The sequence below is a fragment of the Oreochromis niloticus genome, linkage group LG20 (assembly GCF_001858045.2).
Source record: "Oreochromis niloticus isolate F11D_XX linkage group LG20, O_niloticus_UMD_NMBU, whole genome shotgun sequence".
Taxonomy (NCBI): domain Eukaryota; kingdom Metazoa; phylum Chordata; class Actinopteri; order Cichliformes; family Cichlidae; genus Oreochromis; species Oreochromis niloticus.
In genome coordinates, this window is record NC_031984.2 from 6914404 (window position 1) to 6931103 (window position 16700).

Genomic DNA, 16700 nt, shown 5'->3' on the forward strand with positions numbered 1-16700 from the left:
CACACAGACTCAGCACCTACTCAGGAAGCTGTTTTTCTCAAAGTTATTCTAACAGCTGATCTTTAACAACATGCTTCCATAGCAATATCAACAATATCTAAACTTAGCACAAAAAGTAAGGAAACTTTGTTTTGGTCGATTACTTCTTTGTTGTAATAATTCTTCTTGGCAATAAATCTTGTACCATTGGAAAGCCTGTTTATTTCCCCTTAGATGGAGATACATTTGCGAGGAAAATGCTTTTGTGTGTTGAGAAGCAGAGTCGAGTATGTGGGTTGTGCCCATGAAAAACTTGGAGAAATCACCTCTGCCAATGTCAAGCAGCTTATTCTGGTATCAGCTTGTTTGGTATCATTTATTTGACCAGATGATCAAAGTCTACGCGATCGTTGTTATGTTGGAGGATAGAATTTGGTCCAAAACTGTGGAGATATGGGATTACCCCTGGCTGCAGAGACTCTCTGCATTAAGATGCCTCCAGTGATGACAAGCCAGATTGTCAGCACCAGGGTACCAGAAGCTCAAAACAAAAGTCAATAGCAGAATAAGCTGTTTGGCTTATTTTGAGAACATTGAGAACATACTCAACTCTGCTGCTCAACCCATGAATGGATTTCCAATGGTATCAAATTTATTGCCAAGAAGCACTTTTGCAACAAAGAAATAACTGACCAACCAAAAATCTCCTTACTACTTAGTTAATTTTTATAATTTAATTGATAAATGTTAATGAACACAATATGCAGACATGTTTATTATAAAAATATAAACTGAAAAGCTTCAACCATCTTCTCTCTTACCTAACAATATACTATTACAATTTAGTTCCTGACTGCCTGCAGACAGAGTGGTGTGTGAGGTAGCAGACAAGATGGCAGCTATTCAGTGTGGACGGGTAAACTGCCAGTTGGAAGAGAAAGATGTCGACAGATGGCTTCTTCCTGGAAACTGACTCTACCTTCCACCTCACGGTGGCTCAGTGTCTTCAGGAGTAGGAAGTAGGAATAGAGTTTCAACTGTTTGTTAATTTCAGAGGCTGCAGTTAGGGGCTTCATTCAGATAACACTGAATGTTTGGTCTGAATGTGGACCACATCTGCAGTTTTCCACTGGTCATAGTTGGCATTAACTCAGGGGGAGTCCGGCTGCTTGATTTCACCTCTGATCCACCTAAATGGGCCAGATGTCTGATGTGTTGGACATCTGGCCCAAACAATAATGACTGTAACCCACATCAAGTCCAGCTCATATTATTACTATGATAGCTTGATGTGAGCTTGGGTAGATTAGTGGTTAACAGCTCTTTTCCTTTGTATGCCTGGAGGCACCAGGGTAATTCTGAGCTGAGGCAATCAGCAGATTTGATACACCGGGCTCAGTTCAGTTCAGCTTCCTGCCTCTCTCTTGTTCTCCTTCCTGTTGGGAACTCCACAGTTTCCCCATTTAGTTTAGCTTATTGCCAACAAAACATGGCATCTCACAATAGTCACAGAACCACGTTTACACCACTGATATTACATCTGTACTACTTTTAACATAATAAATGGTTGAATTCAGCATGAAATACTCTGTTCTTTCCATTTCAGTTGTAGCATAGGACCCGGACATTACAGCCAGGAAGATTATTATGAACCAAAGGGGGATCTTAAAGTGACTGCATGTATCTTTATATACAGTCTATGCTTAAATACAGTGGTTAAGTATGAAAACTCACTGTGCACTTTATTAGAAAACACCTATGAGACCTGCATTTCTTATAAAGTGCTCAGCGTGTAGTAGAGCTACTAGTAAGTACTAAAATGGCTAAAGGCAGCAGACGGATATAAAGTGACCCCTGCAGCCTCACATCCATTCACAGCTCACTGAGCGTGTCCGTCACTGAGTATTAGTGACCACACAACCCAGTACCATAAATATGGTGAAATCTTTAGCACAAGCACAAGGTGAAAAGTAGGAGTTTAGCCCTGCATCTTTAAATCAAATCCGATTCTGTAAATTACCAGTCATATTATCAAAATGAGCAGATTTGTGCAAATCACTGACTAAAATAATGATAACAAAAAAATAATAACAAACCAGACACTGGCATGAATGATTAAAGCAGCTAAGCACTGAGCAGTGTTTTCCCACTGGAACACTATATTTGTTTGGGGCTTTCGGTGTAATTATATATCTTCCAGTGTGGTTACAGTTGCTAAAAATTGTCTACCATAGGTCCTCATAGTGTCAGTGAATTGATGTTCTGATTGATAAATCCCACCTGTGACCTCAACAAACACCTAAATGAATAGCGTTCAAGGCTAACCAATGTGTTACGCCATGACATTAGTCAGTGAGAATACTTTAGCCTTCTTTCTGGCTCAAGTCGAGCCCAAATTTTCAAAATTAACCTTATGTTGTTTTCACCAAGAACAAAAACGACCAAGTCAGCCCATAACGTTAAGTTTAGTAAGGTCACAGATCAAAAGTTTTCTTGGGCTGTTTCTCTATAGGCTTATATGCAAGTCTTTTTGAAACCAGAGGAGCTGCGCCCTACTGTTTATGAGAAAACAAACCCCCACAAGTGTAAGAAAATTCTGCACTGAGTTCACTTCTCAGACACAGACAGCTTTTATATACAGTCTGCGAAGGAAGCATTCAGAGACTTCAGCTGCAGAAAAGTACAGTAAAGTCACTTTACACAAATGTACTCCAAAAATAACTGTGTGTACTTTTTTGAATTAAAAAAAGGCACGTGCTAGTGTTGGTACAATACTTTATTTTGTGTGCGTCATAACTCCCCACAGCTGTGAGATCACAGATTAATGTAAAACTTAAATCTGGCCTAATATATGTATAAGTATAAATACCGTTCTTTAAATAAGTCCTGGTACTCTGCTGTTTTGTAATGTCTGTTTTTTGTCCCGCCACCATCGTCTTGGAGCCTGCTGATGGCGAGAGATATTCTGTCATTTTGGCATGTGCCACTGGATCTTTGTGGAGGGTCCTTTCGAACTCTGCAGCAACTATGTGTGCATACATGAGGGAGTATGCAAGAGTGATTAGCTGTTAAAAAAAGATAACATTTTTAAATATAATTGAATCTGTTGGCCAAAATATTCGCACATTAAGTGCTAATAGAAACCTCGTTATTGCAACATTACTCAGAGGTCACGTTGCAAGAAATAGTAGAGAGCTCAACTATTTTTCTGATTACTGCCCAGTTTCTTTTTCTATCAAATTAAATAAGTCACTTTAAAAAAAAAAATAGCCCTCAAAGAGTCCTGAGCTGTAGTCTGAACTTTGTTTACAACTTTTATGACCAGTTGATCGCTCACCAGCACAAAATGCTAGTATCAGCAGTACAGTATGTAATCCAAGCCCCACAACTAAAGCTAGGTGTGGTACATATATACACTAACCCTTTATACCCAAGCACTTGCTTATGAGGTGTGCCATATTTATATCCATGGAGGCATTTGACACCACTGCTGACGCAAGATGGATCGAGATCTGTGATCTCGAACTGTTGGCGGCTCTTAGCGGAGCTAAGGCTCGCAGGAGGCGACAGAAAGAGAGAAAAACAGCAAGCAGATTACTGTTTTTGAGCACAGCTGTGTGGTGTATGGGTAAGTATTTGATTTCTGTCTGCAGGAAAAAAAGAAGAATCTCTATCTGGGTGTTTGTGACCAGTTAGGAAAGACGGGGTCTGACAGCAGTAAGGGGGGAGGGGGACAATCAGCTGTTGCATTCCCCCGCGATTGTGATACAGCAAGAGTATGCCTGTCCATATTTAGTCAGGGCTCCTCCGTGACTACAAGGCCCCTGTGTGTGCGTCATTTACACCCTGTCCTGCCACACAGGTCCTCCTCCAGACGCCCAGCAGCCAGTCCACAAAGCAGAACAATGTCCACAGACTGTCTGAGTGTCAGCAAACACTTTGACTAACTGGGCTTGAAGAGGCCTGGTCTGGGATCGCATGCAGTGTGCTGGTTGTATGTGTATTTTTAAACCCAAGACATCACTGCCAAAGGATCATAGTGTGAGGAAACCACTGCCAGGAACAGATGTGTCATGTCTCCTCTGCTTATATAATATTGGATTTCAGTTTAATATCCAGGACTACAGAAAGGCTGTTTTGTTAGGACCAATGCAACAATATAAAAATACTCCAGTGCAAGCAAAGCACAGATTTTAGAGGGTGCAAAGGACTTTAAAATGTCAAAAAGAGAATAAGCAAGATGTAATATTATTCTAGTGGCTGTCTACTTAGGATCAAAAGATAAATTTGAGGTGCTGTGACATAGTTAAACTCCTAAAACTAAAGAGCATTCCATGCACTTTTGCAAGGAACCCCTCAGTCACTTACACCTGCTCCCTATCAGCCACGGCTGCTGCAGATAATGTGCACTGATACCAATCAGAATTTTAGACTACTGCAAAAACAATGAATCCACTTTTTCAGTTCAATTCAATTTCAATTCAGTTTTATTCATGTAGCACCAAATCACAACAACAGATGCCTCAAGGTGCTTTATACTGTAAGGTAAAGCCTCTGAAATAATACATAGAAATCCCCAACAATCATATGACCCCCTATGAGCAAGTGCTTTGGCGACAGTGGGAAGGAAAAACTCCGGCAGAACCAGGCTCAGAGAGGGGCGGCTATCTGCTGCAACCAGTTAGGGGTGAAGAGGAGGAGGGCAGGACAAAGACATGCTGTGGAAGAGAGATTAATAATAACTGATGATTAAATGCAGAGGAGGTGTATAAACACACACTGAGTGAGACAAAAAAGTGGAAGTCTGGAAGTCCCCTGCAGCCTAGAGTTATTGCAGTGTAACTAAGGGATGATTCAGGGTCACCTGATCCCGAAGGTTTTAAGCCTAATCTTAAAAGTAGAGATGGTGTCCGTCTCCTGAATCCAAACTGGAAGCTGGTTCTTCAGAAGAAGGGCATTTATAAAGAATACTTTACATTTCCTCTGCCATTTGATTTAAATGTTTGGACGCTGAGTGTATAAACCCCTGATATGTCAGTGGCATGTACATTGTTTTCTGCTACATCTTGCAATGCATTTTGTCTCACTTTGCAGGTACCAGACTGGCTGTTGATACTGATGTTGATGATGAATCCTCACCCAGTGAGTATTCACCATAAGGACACTGAATAGATGCATGTTTTGCATCACTGAAAAAGGTTGCCATTTATACGGAGCTTATTTGGTCTTACCAGACACACAAAGTGGTTCAGACTGCACTCGTCAAGGAATTTGAAGTGCTGTGATATGGTTAAAGGAAAATCTCATGCTTGAGCTAGTTGCTGGTAACAAGCTCATTCAACAGGAACTTTTAAATATAAATGATTTATCAGCCCAAGCACATTAGCAAAAAGACTCCACGGTCACTTGGACCTGCTCAGAGTCAGCCCTGGCCTCTGCTTTTAATGTGTGCCAGTAAAGAGGATTACAGCCAGAGCTATCTCCTGCCCAACCCAACCCATGCCATTTCATTTATTTATTTATCTTTTGGATTGTGCTTCCTACGCATGCAGCAAAAGAATTCCATCTGAAACTTGAATTGAAAGAAGGGAAACATCTTTTTGTCGGTTGGAGTCTACTGCTTAGTTTGACCCAGTCTCACCTGGCCTGGACATGTAAAGGACTGACAGATCGTTCTCAGTTCTGTGGATGGTGTTCGATGGAAAATAATGCTGCCCTTATTCTCTGCGGGTCCCACTAACTCTGCAGAAAACTCGCTATACAAGAACTTGCACCAAACAGGGCTATTCAAAGTTCATTTTAAAAAGCGTAGTTTCTCTTGAGTCTTTTTAAGTGTTTGTTTTTACCACCTGGAATGGCCATGGCTAATGCTTGCTACATTAACGCTCTCCATCAGTGACATGTAAGACCTAATTATAGTGCAATTACACTTTATTAGATAATCTAATGTTTGGTGGAAATGCAAAGTAATCCTAAAGAAGACACTGTGTGCACAAGGGACTGTATGCAAGAGTGATTAGATGACAGCATCTTTAAATTTAATTTAATCTGTTGGCCAAAATACACGCACATTAGGTGCTAATGGAAACCTCATTATTGCAACATTGCTCGGAGGTCACATAACAAGAAATAGTGCAGAGAGCTCATCTGTTTTTCTAATTACTGACCCGTGATTTTATTCCTCTCAAATTAAACAAGACAGCCCTCAAAGAGTCCCGAGCTCCAGTCTGAACTTTGTTTACAACCAGTTTACAACAGTTTTTATGGACGGTTAATGAGCCAAAAGTACTCAGAATCCTAAAGAGTTAATATGTAAATAGTAGAAGTCAATTTAAAACGTAAACAGTAAGTCAAACTGCCAAGTAAATGTAATGAAAACAAAAGATTGCCTGTAAAATGCGGTGCAGCTGATATTTCAGCACTGACCTTCCAGCACTTTTTTAAGGCTCTTCCTGATGACAGTTGTGTTTAAATATGAAATCTGCTTTTCTCTGTTCAGACTTGCCTTAGGTGATCCTAAAGCACTGACACAATGAGTAACTCTCATATACTGCTTATCTGTGCAGTACAATATTTAGATTTCAATCTGCAGGGACGGGGGTCTGCAGTCCATCAGTGCAAGTCTCACTGCTGTAAACACTCAGCCTATTTCAGGTCTTGAAGACGACAAAAACACCACCGCCTTGTATGGTCAGACAATCTGAAGGTAGACATGTCTGTGCACACATGAATCACATAATAAAAAAGGATTTCCTGCGTTAATTTTAAATCAGATTGTGCTGCAATGTGTGAGAGAAAGGTTTAAATCTATGAGACAAATCGGGGTAGCCATTAATCACGATAAGGACTTAAACATAATCACACTCATGCATTATGTGCTCATCCAAAAGGTTTTTCACATAGTTAAAGGAATAGTTCGGCACTATGGGAAATGCTGCTTTTATACTTGGCAGTTAAATATGAGGGCAAAGCCAGGAGCCACACGGATTCATATAAAGACTGCAAAGTGAATAAGAGGATAGGCCACTGAGACATCACCCACTGGTTCATGAACTCTCTCTTTTTGATTGTGTTTCGGAGCCAGACGGGCTTTTATTTGGAGGAGAGGGTGGAGTGTTATCAGCTATAACCTGTAGGCCTTTACATGCCATATACAGATGGAAATGCCTGCTTAGTGTAAGTAATCTCTCTACCTAATTTTGTGACTTTTGGAGTGTTTTTAATTAATTTATCTGACAGATAATATGGCTCGCTGTGGGGATGTTAGCAAAAACAGACCTTCCAAAAACATTTGTGGCAGGCATCTTTGTCTGTGCATTGCAGCTGCACTGTTTACGGATGCAGCTTGGTAACCAAGCTCGGTACTGCTGGCTTAACTTAGTACTCCCACCTTCTCATCTAAATACAATCAGCAGCCAAAAAACTAAAGTTCAGGCTTCAAAAGGCAAAGTGTAGAAACCACTGAGTGCCAGTGTCCATCTTTTATATGCAGTCATACAATTAAATACATTTTCCCTTCTAATTGGATTCAGCAAAGGCCATTTCTGGCATCACAGGGGGTTATAATGGGGTCAGACTATGTTTGTGTGGGGCAGGTTACAAATGCTCAGAGGAATTTAGCATGTGAAGGACATTTCCTGTGTGAATATATTCCTTGTAAATAAATACATACATAAAAGGAAGTTGTTTCTTACTCTCATGTGGCCTCTTTTTTTTATTTCACTAAACTGTTTTTAACTGTTATTTCAGTTTCTTTTTTCATCTAGAAATCCTTTGGGTTTCAGCGGGGATGCATCTATCAACTGAAACATCTCTGAGCTGCAGGTTTCTTGTGAGACTAAAAAACAAAGAAAAACAAATTTTCTGATCTTTGTCATAGCTGAATTTGCTTTTTACTTGTGGTATTTTTCCACTGAAGCCTTCCCAAATTGGCATAGTTTGTTACTTGTAGTTTTCCACCTTGGAAAAGACATTAACATGTTTTCCTGCAGGACTCCCAGGATGACAGTCCCTGGTGGTTTCCCAACAGTCTCTCCATTAAAAATATTTAAATTTAGAAAACTAGACGCAATCAAAATGTGGAACATGATCGTTGCAGAACAGGGGAACAAAGGGTAAAAATGCTGTGTAGTCTTGCATAAAATGATACTTCTGGCTACAAATACTCCAAAAGGTCACCTGTTTTACTTCCAGTCTTTGGGTGTAATAAGCTGAAATCTGAAGGCTGCAGATTTAGTAGTATGGGGTCAGCATATTACCCAAAGGCACTTGGGCACGATGATGTGGAGTTTCGGAGTCAGGAATTTGAACCACTGGTCAAATGATTATTGGAAACCTCAAACTATTAAAATCAAAAACTCTGAATGACCCGACCTCTTACAATGACACACAAATATAAGATTACAGCATCTACATCCACACATGCTTTAGCGTTTTCACACCAGGCGGAGCATGGCTGCAAGGATCCTGGGATCCCAGCAGGGAGTCATTTCTGAGAAGTCGTGTTCAAGGCCAACAGTGGTGAGCTGGAAACTGATACTGTGGAGCTGCTTGGTTCATTCCAACTATTGTAAGATACATCAACATTTTGACAACTGCAGGGAGTAAGAGTGTCAGATTGTGAATCATCTGAGATTTTCGCTAAAAGGCCAGCGTAGCCATTACTCAAATACCCTGCACGACTCCATGATAAATACTCTTCTGTTCACAACTCAAATATCATGTTAATTATTCAGCTTTAGAGATTTGGGATTTTTTTCTCTTTCTTGGGGATGATGAGACTTATGGGTTCCCCTGTTTCTAGTCTCTGTGTTAAGCTATAAGCAAACTCATTTAGAAAAATCCGGAGATCTTCTGCTCCTCAGTGATTCAACTAAATCCTCTGTTGACTATGATCTGGGCTTGCAGCAGGAAGCACATATAGAGATTTCAGATATGTATTCTACTCCTAACGTTGAAATCAGCTATCAGATATTCAGCCACTCCTGTAACTGAGTGCAGTGGAGCTCTAGGTCACTCCAGTCTCACTGTTTGAATATGTTGTACACAGTGCCAATTCAGGCAGATAAACTGAGCAACACACACTGAGAGGGAGAAAAGTTGTGCCTGTGAACTTTCCAGATTCACCACAAAAAACTAAACAGATAACCAGAAGAACCCACATGAATTTTTAACAATGGGTTGTCCAGTTTGTGCTATAATACAATGATTGAAGGTGTTTCTGTTATAGGTTTATTTAACTTGCAGGCAAAGCCATGGATGATTAAAATGACAGATGAAGGCTCGAAATAAATGTTAGTAGTATATGAACTGTTCCCTTCATTTACCTTCACGCAAACTGACCTTTAGCAAATCCTAGCACGATTTTAAGCCTTTTAACCATTAAATTTACATATAAGTCACAGGGCTAAGCACCTGTTATAAAAACCAATGCTGCTGAAAGGTTCTGAAGGCATTTCCTGGATCATAAAAGACTCTTTTAGCCATCTGCATAAATAAATATCTCATCGGCTGTACTGCAAAGGTTGCCAGACACTCGTAATTCAAAATTACATCCAGCATGTCCTTATTTACATTACTGAACATAATAGTAAAAAAAAAAGGAAAAGAAAAAATGATTTATAAACTGACCTTGTTTTAGGTCAAAATAATCACAAGCTGAAGAAAGGAAGGTGCAGTGTGATACATTGTTTAAGAGTGTTCAACATGTAACAAACCTTTTTTCGTCTAGATGACTGGAAAATGAGATAATTCGGGGAATATCTTCAGAAAGCAATAAGTGGTGTCAGGGTTGCCAGGTTTGCATGGCAAAAAACAGGTTGGTGCTTAATGAAAACTATCCAAGTTACCAAAGCTGGGAAGAAAAGGTGGACACTGTGTAGCTAAGACAACTACAGCAGATAATGTGTTTGTGTTTATGTGGATTATAGTTTGGGGGGTGCCCACATGCTTGTCTTTACTCACTTTTGTAGGATTTTTAAAATAATTGATTTTATTTTTGATTTATTTATAGATATTTCTGTCGGAACCACTGCAGTGAAAAGAAGATTGACATTTCCATCTGCTGTGATTTATATTTGGTGATGTGGGCTCTCATCGCTCTTCCATGTGTATATCGGTAATGGACAAGCTAGTGAGAGCAGCAGAAGGACCCAAGGACAGAACAGAATGGGCTTTAAAACAGATCTGATATTAAGTCAAAAACAACATGAAAAGAAGAGAAGGGGTGCAGGTGTAGTGCAAAGCAACATGCTTATGTGCAGCTACTGCAGGGAGGCTGAAGCACCCACATGGGATTTTCCAGTTGGAAGGCACTGATATCTGCTGATCTGCTGGGTTTGTGCCGAGTTTGACTGTTTGACAAAAAATAGACTTGTGCAAACACTTCAAAAGTAGCCAAACTCTACAAAAACAACAGACCTAGCGACCCTCAGTGGTATTTAATAGCTTTCTGGTTATGTTAAAGATCGCTGGAGATTTATCCAGCCATCCATTTTCTTGACAGCTTATCCTCACTGCAGGGGGCTGGAGCTGATCTTAGCTGCAACTGGGCAACAGGCTGGGTATACCATAGATAAATTACAAGTCCTTTGTAAGGGAGACAACCACTCACACTCACATTCACACTTAAGGCTAATTTCGAATCACCAGTTAAGCTAAGAAGCATGTCAAAATTATAGTTTTGCTCTGCGCATAGAAAAAATACCCATAATAGACCAAGCATGATAAAAAAAAAGGCATGAGAGGAATGATTTCTCAGGTGGTTTCTTACCTGGAAGCAGCAATCTCTGCCTTCTGCTTGGCGATGGCTGCAGCCCTCTGAGCACCCTCCACCGCCCGCTCCACCTTCTGCTTGATCTTGGTTCCCTTCAGCTGGATCACCCTCTTCTTCATGGCTTTCACCAGCATGTTGTTCATGTACTTGCCTTCTTCCTTCCCTCCCTCAGCGAATGTGGTGCAGCCGTAGCCGTGTCTCTGGTTATTGAGCCACTCACCCTCGTACTTCAGCCCGCTGGACCTCTCGCTTATTCCATATCCTGAGCGCTTGTCATTCTTCCACTCGCCCATGTAGACCTCTGTGGTGGTGGCGTCAATGTCAGCCTCCACTGGGGGGAAATCCTCGGCTCCAGCCAGACTGTCGTCCCCAATGCTGACTGTGGAGTTGGTGTCGCTGGCGTTGGAACTGAGGGCCGAATCCGGCCTCAGGAAGCTGATCTTGCTCTTCTGGCTGGACAGCGATGTGCTTGAGTCGGACTTCTTCAGCTTACCCAGCAGGGAGCTCCTGCGAAATAGGCCCTTCTTCTTGTTTTTAACAGCCTCAGGGTCCACCTGGAGTGTGAGGGCGAAGCCTCCTCGAGATGGCCCCAGCTGGGTAGGAGTGGCGACGGGTGTCTCCTCACCTGAGGCATTGGTGGTGGTGATGATTGGGACGTCTTGCTGCAGGACGGTGCCGTTGCTGTGCTCGCTGCGAAGGGAGGTCAAGGAGGTACGAAGAGGGGAGCGGACAACTGCGGCCATGCCGTAGGGGACGCTCTGTCGAACACCATAGCCGTGCCGCATCCCACCAGTGAACTGACCCTGAAAAGTACCTGGAAACCATTAAAAAAAAAAAAAAGTAAATATTTTGTTATTACACTGCAGATCGTGAGCACGAGGTATTTAACCCTAGAAACGTGGTTCCACCTTGATCAGGATGAAATCAACACCAAATCATCTACAATGGGAAAGATTGCACAACATTTTCTATGGACATAGAAGACAGATCCCACTAACACTGGAAATCATAATGACATTTACACACCTCCCTTATCTTTTGTTCTGAGAATGTTTTTAAATCTTAGAAGGAAGTTCTCATAGAACTTTAAGATTTTGAGATGCAGATTTTATTGACTTCCCCATCCTCGTACACTTTTATTTCTGATCAAGCAATTGCAAAACCACTGGAACTGCAAGAAGGTGGTTTGAACAGCTTACTATCATTAAGAACTTTGTAATAGACTTTGGGCAGAAAGCACAGGATTCTTTTGCTTTTATTTTGCAATGATTGCTGTTAAACATTCCAGTCACACGTGACAGTGAGAAAATCCAGTTAATCAGGACACAGTCAAGAAATTACCAAGAGGGAGAAGCCCTGTGACAGCGTGACTGATGGATGGACAGGGAGCGCAGCAGCATGTGCCGCCTGTTCTTTCTTTTTGTTTATTCTCCCTGTAGTTTGTGATTCATCCTGTTTACTGTTTGTTGTCTCTCCTTTTCCGTCTTTGCTTTCCACTCACTCACCAGTCAGTTACAGTAGCTCCCTAATTCTGGGTGTGTATGAGGTCTCTTCCTGTTAAAATGGAGCACTTCCTCCCAGTCACTATCAAGCGCTTGCACACAGCGTGATCATGTTGATCTTACATTATAAAGCACCTTGAGATAGCTTGTGCGCTATGTAAATAGCACCTGCAAAAAAAGTATGATTTTTATTTGTTGTGCCGTCTGTATTTTGTGTTAAACTGTGTTAAACCTACATCATATCTTATACCCTATCCTGATGCTCACTATCTGAGAAATGTTACCTAACATCACAGCTATACAGACTTCAACACCTTTGATAAGTCTGTCTGTTAAGAATATGCGGTATAAACACATTATATTGATTAGCAGAAGGATAATGGCTCAGAAATAATTTAAGAGGCTGCAACTATCTCTAATTTGTTCATTATATTAATGCAACAGCATGTGATGCTTTCATAACTCCTGCAATAAATGTATTGACTCAAAGTCAGCTCTTAAGTTTTTGCTTCTTTCTGTGTCTTAGTAGAAGTTACTGATCAGCATTGGAAACACACCAGCTCACAGGATGCAAATGCAAATGGCATCACCCACTGCAGCAGGGATTCAATGCATTACCATAAATTTAATTGAAGATTGTGAAAATAGTAAATCTTAGCACCTTAGCTTCATTAGCATGTTAATAATGCCATTCTTAACATGTTAGCCTGTTAGCCTGTTTGAGTCTCCTGGAGACTGTTGTTTAAACGTTCATTTCTGCCAAAATGTCATGGATATCTTTAGAGTGACACATCTCATTCAGTAATACCCTCGCTGACAAGTCATCTTAGTGTCTGTTCTCATGCTAAAATTGATGTGTGTGGATTACAGTGACAGCAAGGCCTCAGCCTGCAAGGCCAAGAGGGCACCAAGCATGTGGGCTATTATTAAATCCTGACATCTGGTGCTCTCACACCCACCCGCCTCCAACCACATCTTCCAACGCACCGCACCTCAAAGCTGATGAGTCAGCGGTTAAGGAGGGAAACCACTGCTGTTGTACAAACACAATTAATGTTATTTGTCTAACTCATTTTGTTAAGTAAGTGAGCTGACGGGCTAAGGAGAACCACCAGAAGCGTCCAGAGAAAGTGTAAGAAAAAATGCACACACAAAGTTCAATAATAATGTTTCCTTCCTGATACACTGTTAACACAGTGGCTGCATTCATAAATAATAAAAAATGGCATTATATACAATGTATAACACTTGAGAGGACTAGTACTGCTGCACAACTGCTCCCTTTACTACACGTTTTGTATGAGTAGTACTTTTACTTGTGTAAGACGTAGACTTGAGGGCATTTCTTTTTGCGTTTTTATTAATTTTGAGTACTTATTTTGCCACTGTGAGGTGTAGTGTAACAAACTGGAAACGTCCCTGTAGGGGTTTTTAGCTCCAACAAACTCTGAGCACCTCTTGACTGACAGCAGCAGGGTGGCGTTTTCTTCTTGTTACAGAGGCATCATTAAAGACCACCAAGTTCATCAGGCCGGTCTGTTTTGCACTCACGGATTTGTCTCCAACAATCTTGGCTGGAGTTTGCTTGTGATGTTGCACAATTTACAAGTAGCACAATAGTAATAAAGTACTACACTTCAGGATTCCACAACATTTATTTTATAGCTATAGATAGCAGTTAAAACCATGAAGGTCATGATGTGTTCAATTCAGCTTTTAAAAGCACATTAAGAAGCTGAATCATCCGAATCTCATACAGTTGTTAAGTGCATCAGTAATCTCAGCAATACTGACTGAAAATCCTCACACTAGTAACTTTTCCTTATTGAAAGGAATGTTGTGAAGAGGCTCAGCCACATGACGACCTCTGACCCTACTGTGGTCTGCTGCTGCAGTTTTAATATATACAGTATATCTCTTTAGTTACCTTAGCCATCTTGATTAATATTAAAATAATCTGAATACTCCTAACCCTGCAGAGGCCTGCAGCAGCAGCGGCAGCATTTTCTTTTAGTAGTAACTATGTACATTTATTTCAGTATTTTACTGAGTACAGTAACAAAAATACTCAAGTAAAGTCCTTCATTTATCTATAATTAGTTTTATTTAAAGATTCAGAAACCCGATTACCCTGCTGCGAGATGAATCTGCAGTTTGACCACAAGCATTTGCTCATCTCAGTGCCATGTACTCGAGTACAAATAAGTACATGTACTCAAACATAGATAAGTAGATGTACTTGAGCATGTGTACTTATTTGCTGTAGTACAGTAAATGGTAATTTATTTGATTATTTCTATATTTAAGGAGTAATACGTTTATCAGCACTAGCTTTAGAGGCATTAGCATTTTCACTGACTATAAGTAACTCTTTTCTGTGGTAACTAAGTACATATACTCAAGTATTTCACAATGGTTTTGAGGTACTGTTTCTATATGTAAAGAGTTCTCCATTTAAAGAATCTGAATCGGCAGTTTTAATGTGCACGTCTTTCTTTAAATAGATATAAATAAATATCCTCCTGTATAGATTTTTATAGAGGTAATAATTTCGCTTTTCATTGCACTGTTTATGTGGCAACTTTAGTGTTTTCTTACATTTATTTACGAATTAAAGTATCGAGTTTTTCATACAAGTCTTGTAAAGAAGTAGCCTTTACAGACTAATGATAATTATTAGATACATATGGCATACAAAATATGTGATATTCAATTAAAACAACGAATACTTCACATATCAAACTTCTAACAGCATATTATCGAAAAATATAAAAACATAAAAGTGATTCCCCCCCCCCCCCACTTGTTGGTCCTTGTGGGCAGATTTAATGCGTGTCTCACCTCCATCCGCATACGTCTCTGTGCCATATCCATCCTGGAGCCCGTTATTCCATGTCCCCTCATACTTTGCTCCGCTGCCAACACTGATCCGGACGCCATATCTCCCTTTGAATCCATGAGTCCATTCCCCTTTGTAAATCCAGTGTCCTTTGGTTTCTACTCCCAGACCGTGACGCTTCCCCTGCGACCAGTATCCCTCGTAGGTGTTCCCGCTGGGCCAGGTGTAGACTCCCACCACCTCGAAGCCGTAGTTCCAGGAGCCCGAGAACTCGCCCTGCCCTTTGGGTCCGGTGCAGATGCCATGGCCGTGGGCTTTGCCCCCCTCCCAGCCTCCGCAGTAAGCTCCACCGTCATCAAACTCAAAGCGACCTCCACTCATTCCTCACCGCAGAAAAACGCACAGAAAGTAAAGCTGAATTTTTTTCTGTTACCTGTCTAAAGATAAGAGCTCCGTTAGTCTGACTTCACCTTCACCTGACATTAAAACTGGCAGGAGATACCCTCAGTGCTGAACTTGGTTTCTTCTTTGGAAGTTGGTTTGGGGATTTCTGAGCGTGTCCATGAAGCTCCGGGGCGCACTTTACACTTTATTCTGTTTTTCTCCCTTCTTTTCTCCGGATTACTCCACTGTCTTATTGGATTCGTCGATTAAGCTAATTAACTACCCACTCCACGGATTCCCTCCAGGATAAATTATACTTCGTTGCAAATTTGGATCCAATTACCGGTTACTGAATCGGAATTGTTTCTGTATTTCTGTCTTGAAAAGCCAGGGATCTTACATGGCTTTACCAGGTGGCCACAGAGAAAAGCCCCTTTCCCCCTGTCCCTGCCACCCAGCTATCTCCCGACAGTCGCTGCTGTTGGAAATATTTTAGCAGACCTAACAAGGCGACCAATCCACACACACACCCTTCCAAAAATACAACCCAATCCTTACTCTGCTGCCTGCAAGGAGCCATGCCAGAGAGTCTTGCCACTTCGGGACAGGACTCTGCTCTCTATAGGTTTTACTGCTGCACACACGGTGCGCCCAGTTAATGCAGTTGGAGCGCAATTATTCTCTAATAGTCTGTTAAGCTTCAGCAGAGAGATATGTGAGCGCACATGCACCACTGTTGCATCCAATTCATCTTCCTGTATGACGGAAAAGCGCCCGTGGTTCTCGTGACATTAAGTCAAGTGCAATATTTCCAGTGCAAATTAGGCTTCAGCATGTGTCTCTGTGGTTTATTTCTCCATAAATGTAGGCATGCATGTAGATCCCTTTTGGTACCATGTGTGCTGCTAGTATGTTATATATTCCTGTTTTACTAGGAAAAAAATGTTTCTCTGTCTAGTTTCTTCTGCTTTCTGTGTTCCCCTGTCTCCGTCTTGTCTGTCTTTTTTTTTTTTACAGTTTTTTTTTTCAGTTTTACTTTGAAAGTTAGTTTTGATGTATTTTACTTCCCTTTTCCTCCTTTGTGGTTGTATCCCTCATCCTCATCAGTTTCACTTGTTGCCCACCTGACTGTCATCACTAATCACACTTATCTGCTACACTCACTGGCCCCTTTATTAGGTACAGCTTAGTAGTACAGGTTTGAGATGATTGGAGCTTTGTG

General features: G+C 41.1%; 1 protein-coding gene across 2 annotated transcripts in view; it reads right to left on the reverse strand.

Annotated features, from left to right (window-relative positions):
* jph2 (junctophilin 2) overlaps positions 1-16483 on the reverse strand; it is a 27224-nt gene extending 10741 nt beyond the window's left edge. For both annotated transcript variants that reach the window (XM_005477908.4, XM_005477909.4), the window contains exons 1-2: positions 15097-16483; positions 10751-11567 (exon numbers count right to left, since the gene is read on the reverse strand). In XM_005477908.4, the coding sequence (XP_005477965.1) occupies positions 10751-11567; positions 15097-15475 (1196 nt within the window). In that variant the 5' untranslated portion in view covers positions 15476-16483. The remainder of the gene's footprint in view (positions 1-10750; positions 11568-15096) is intronic.
* Positions 16484-16700: the final 217 nt, after the last annotated feature.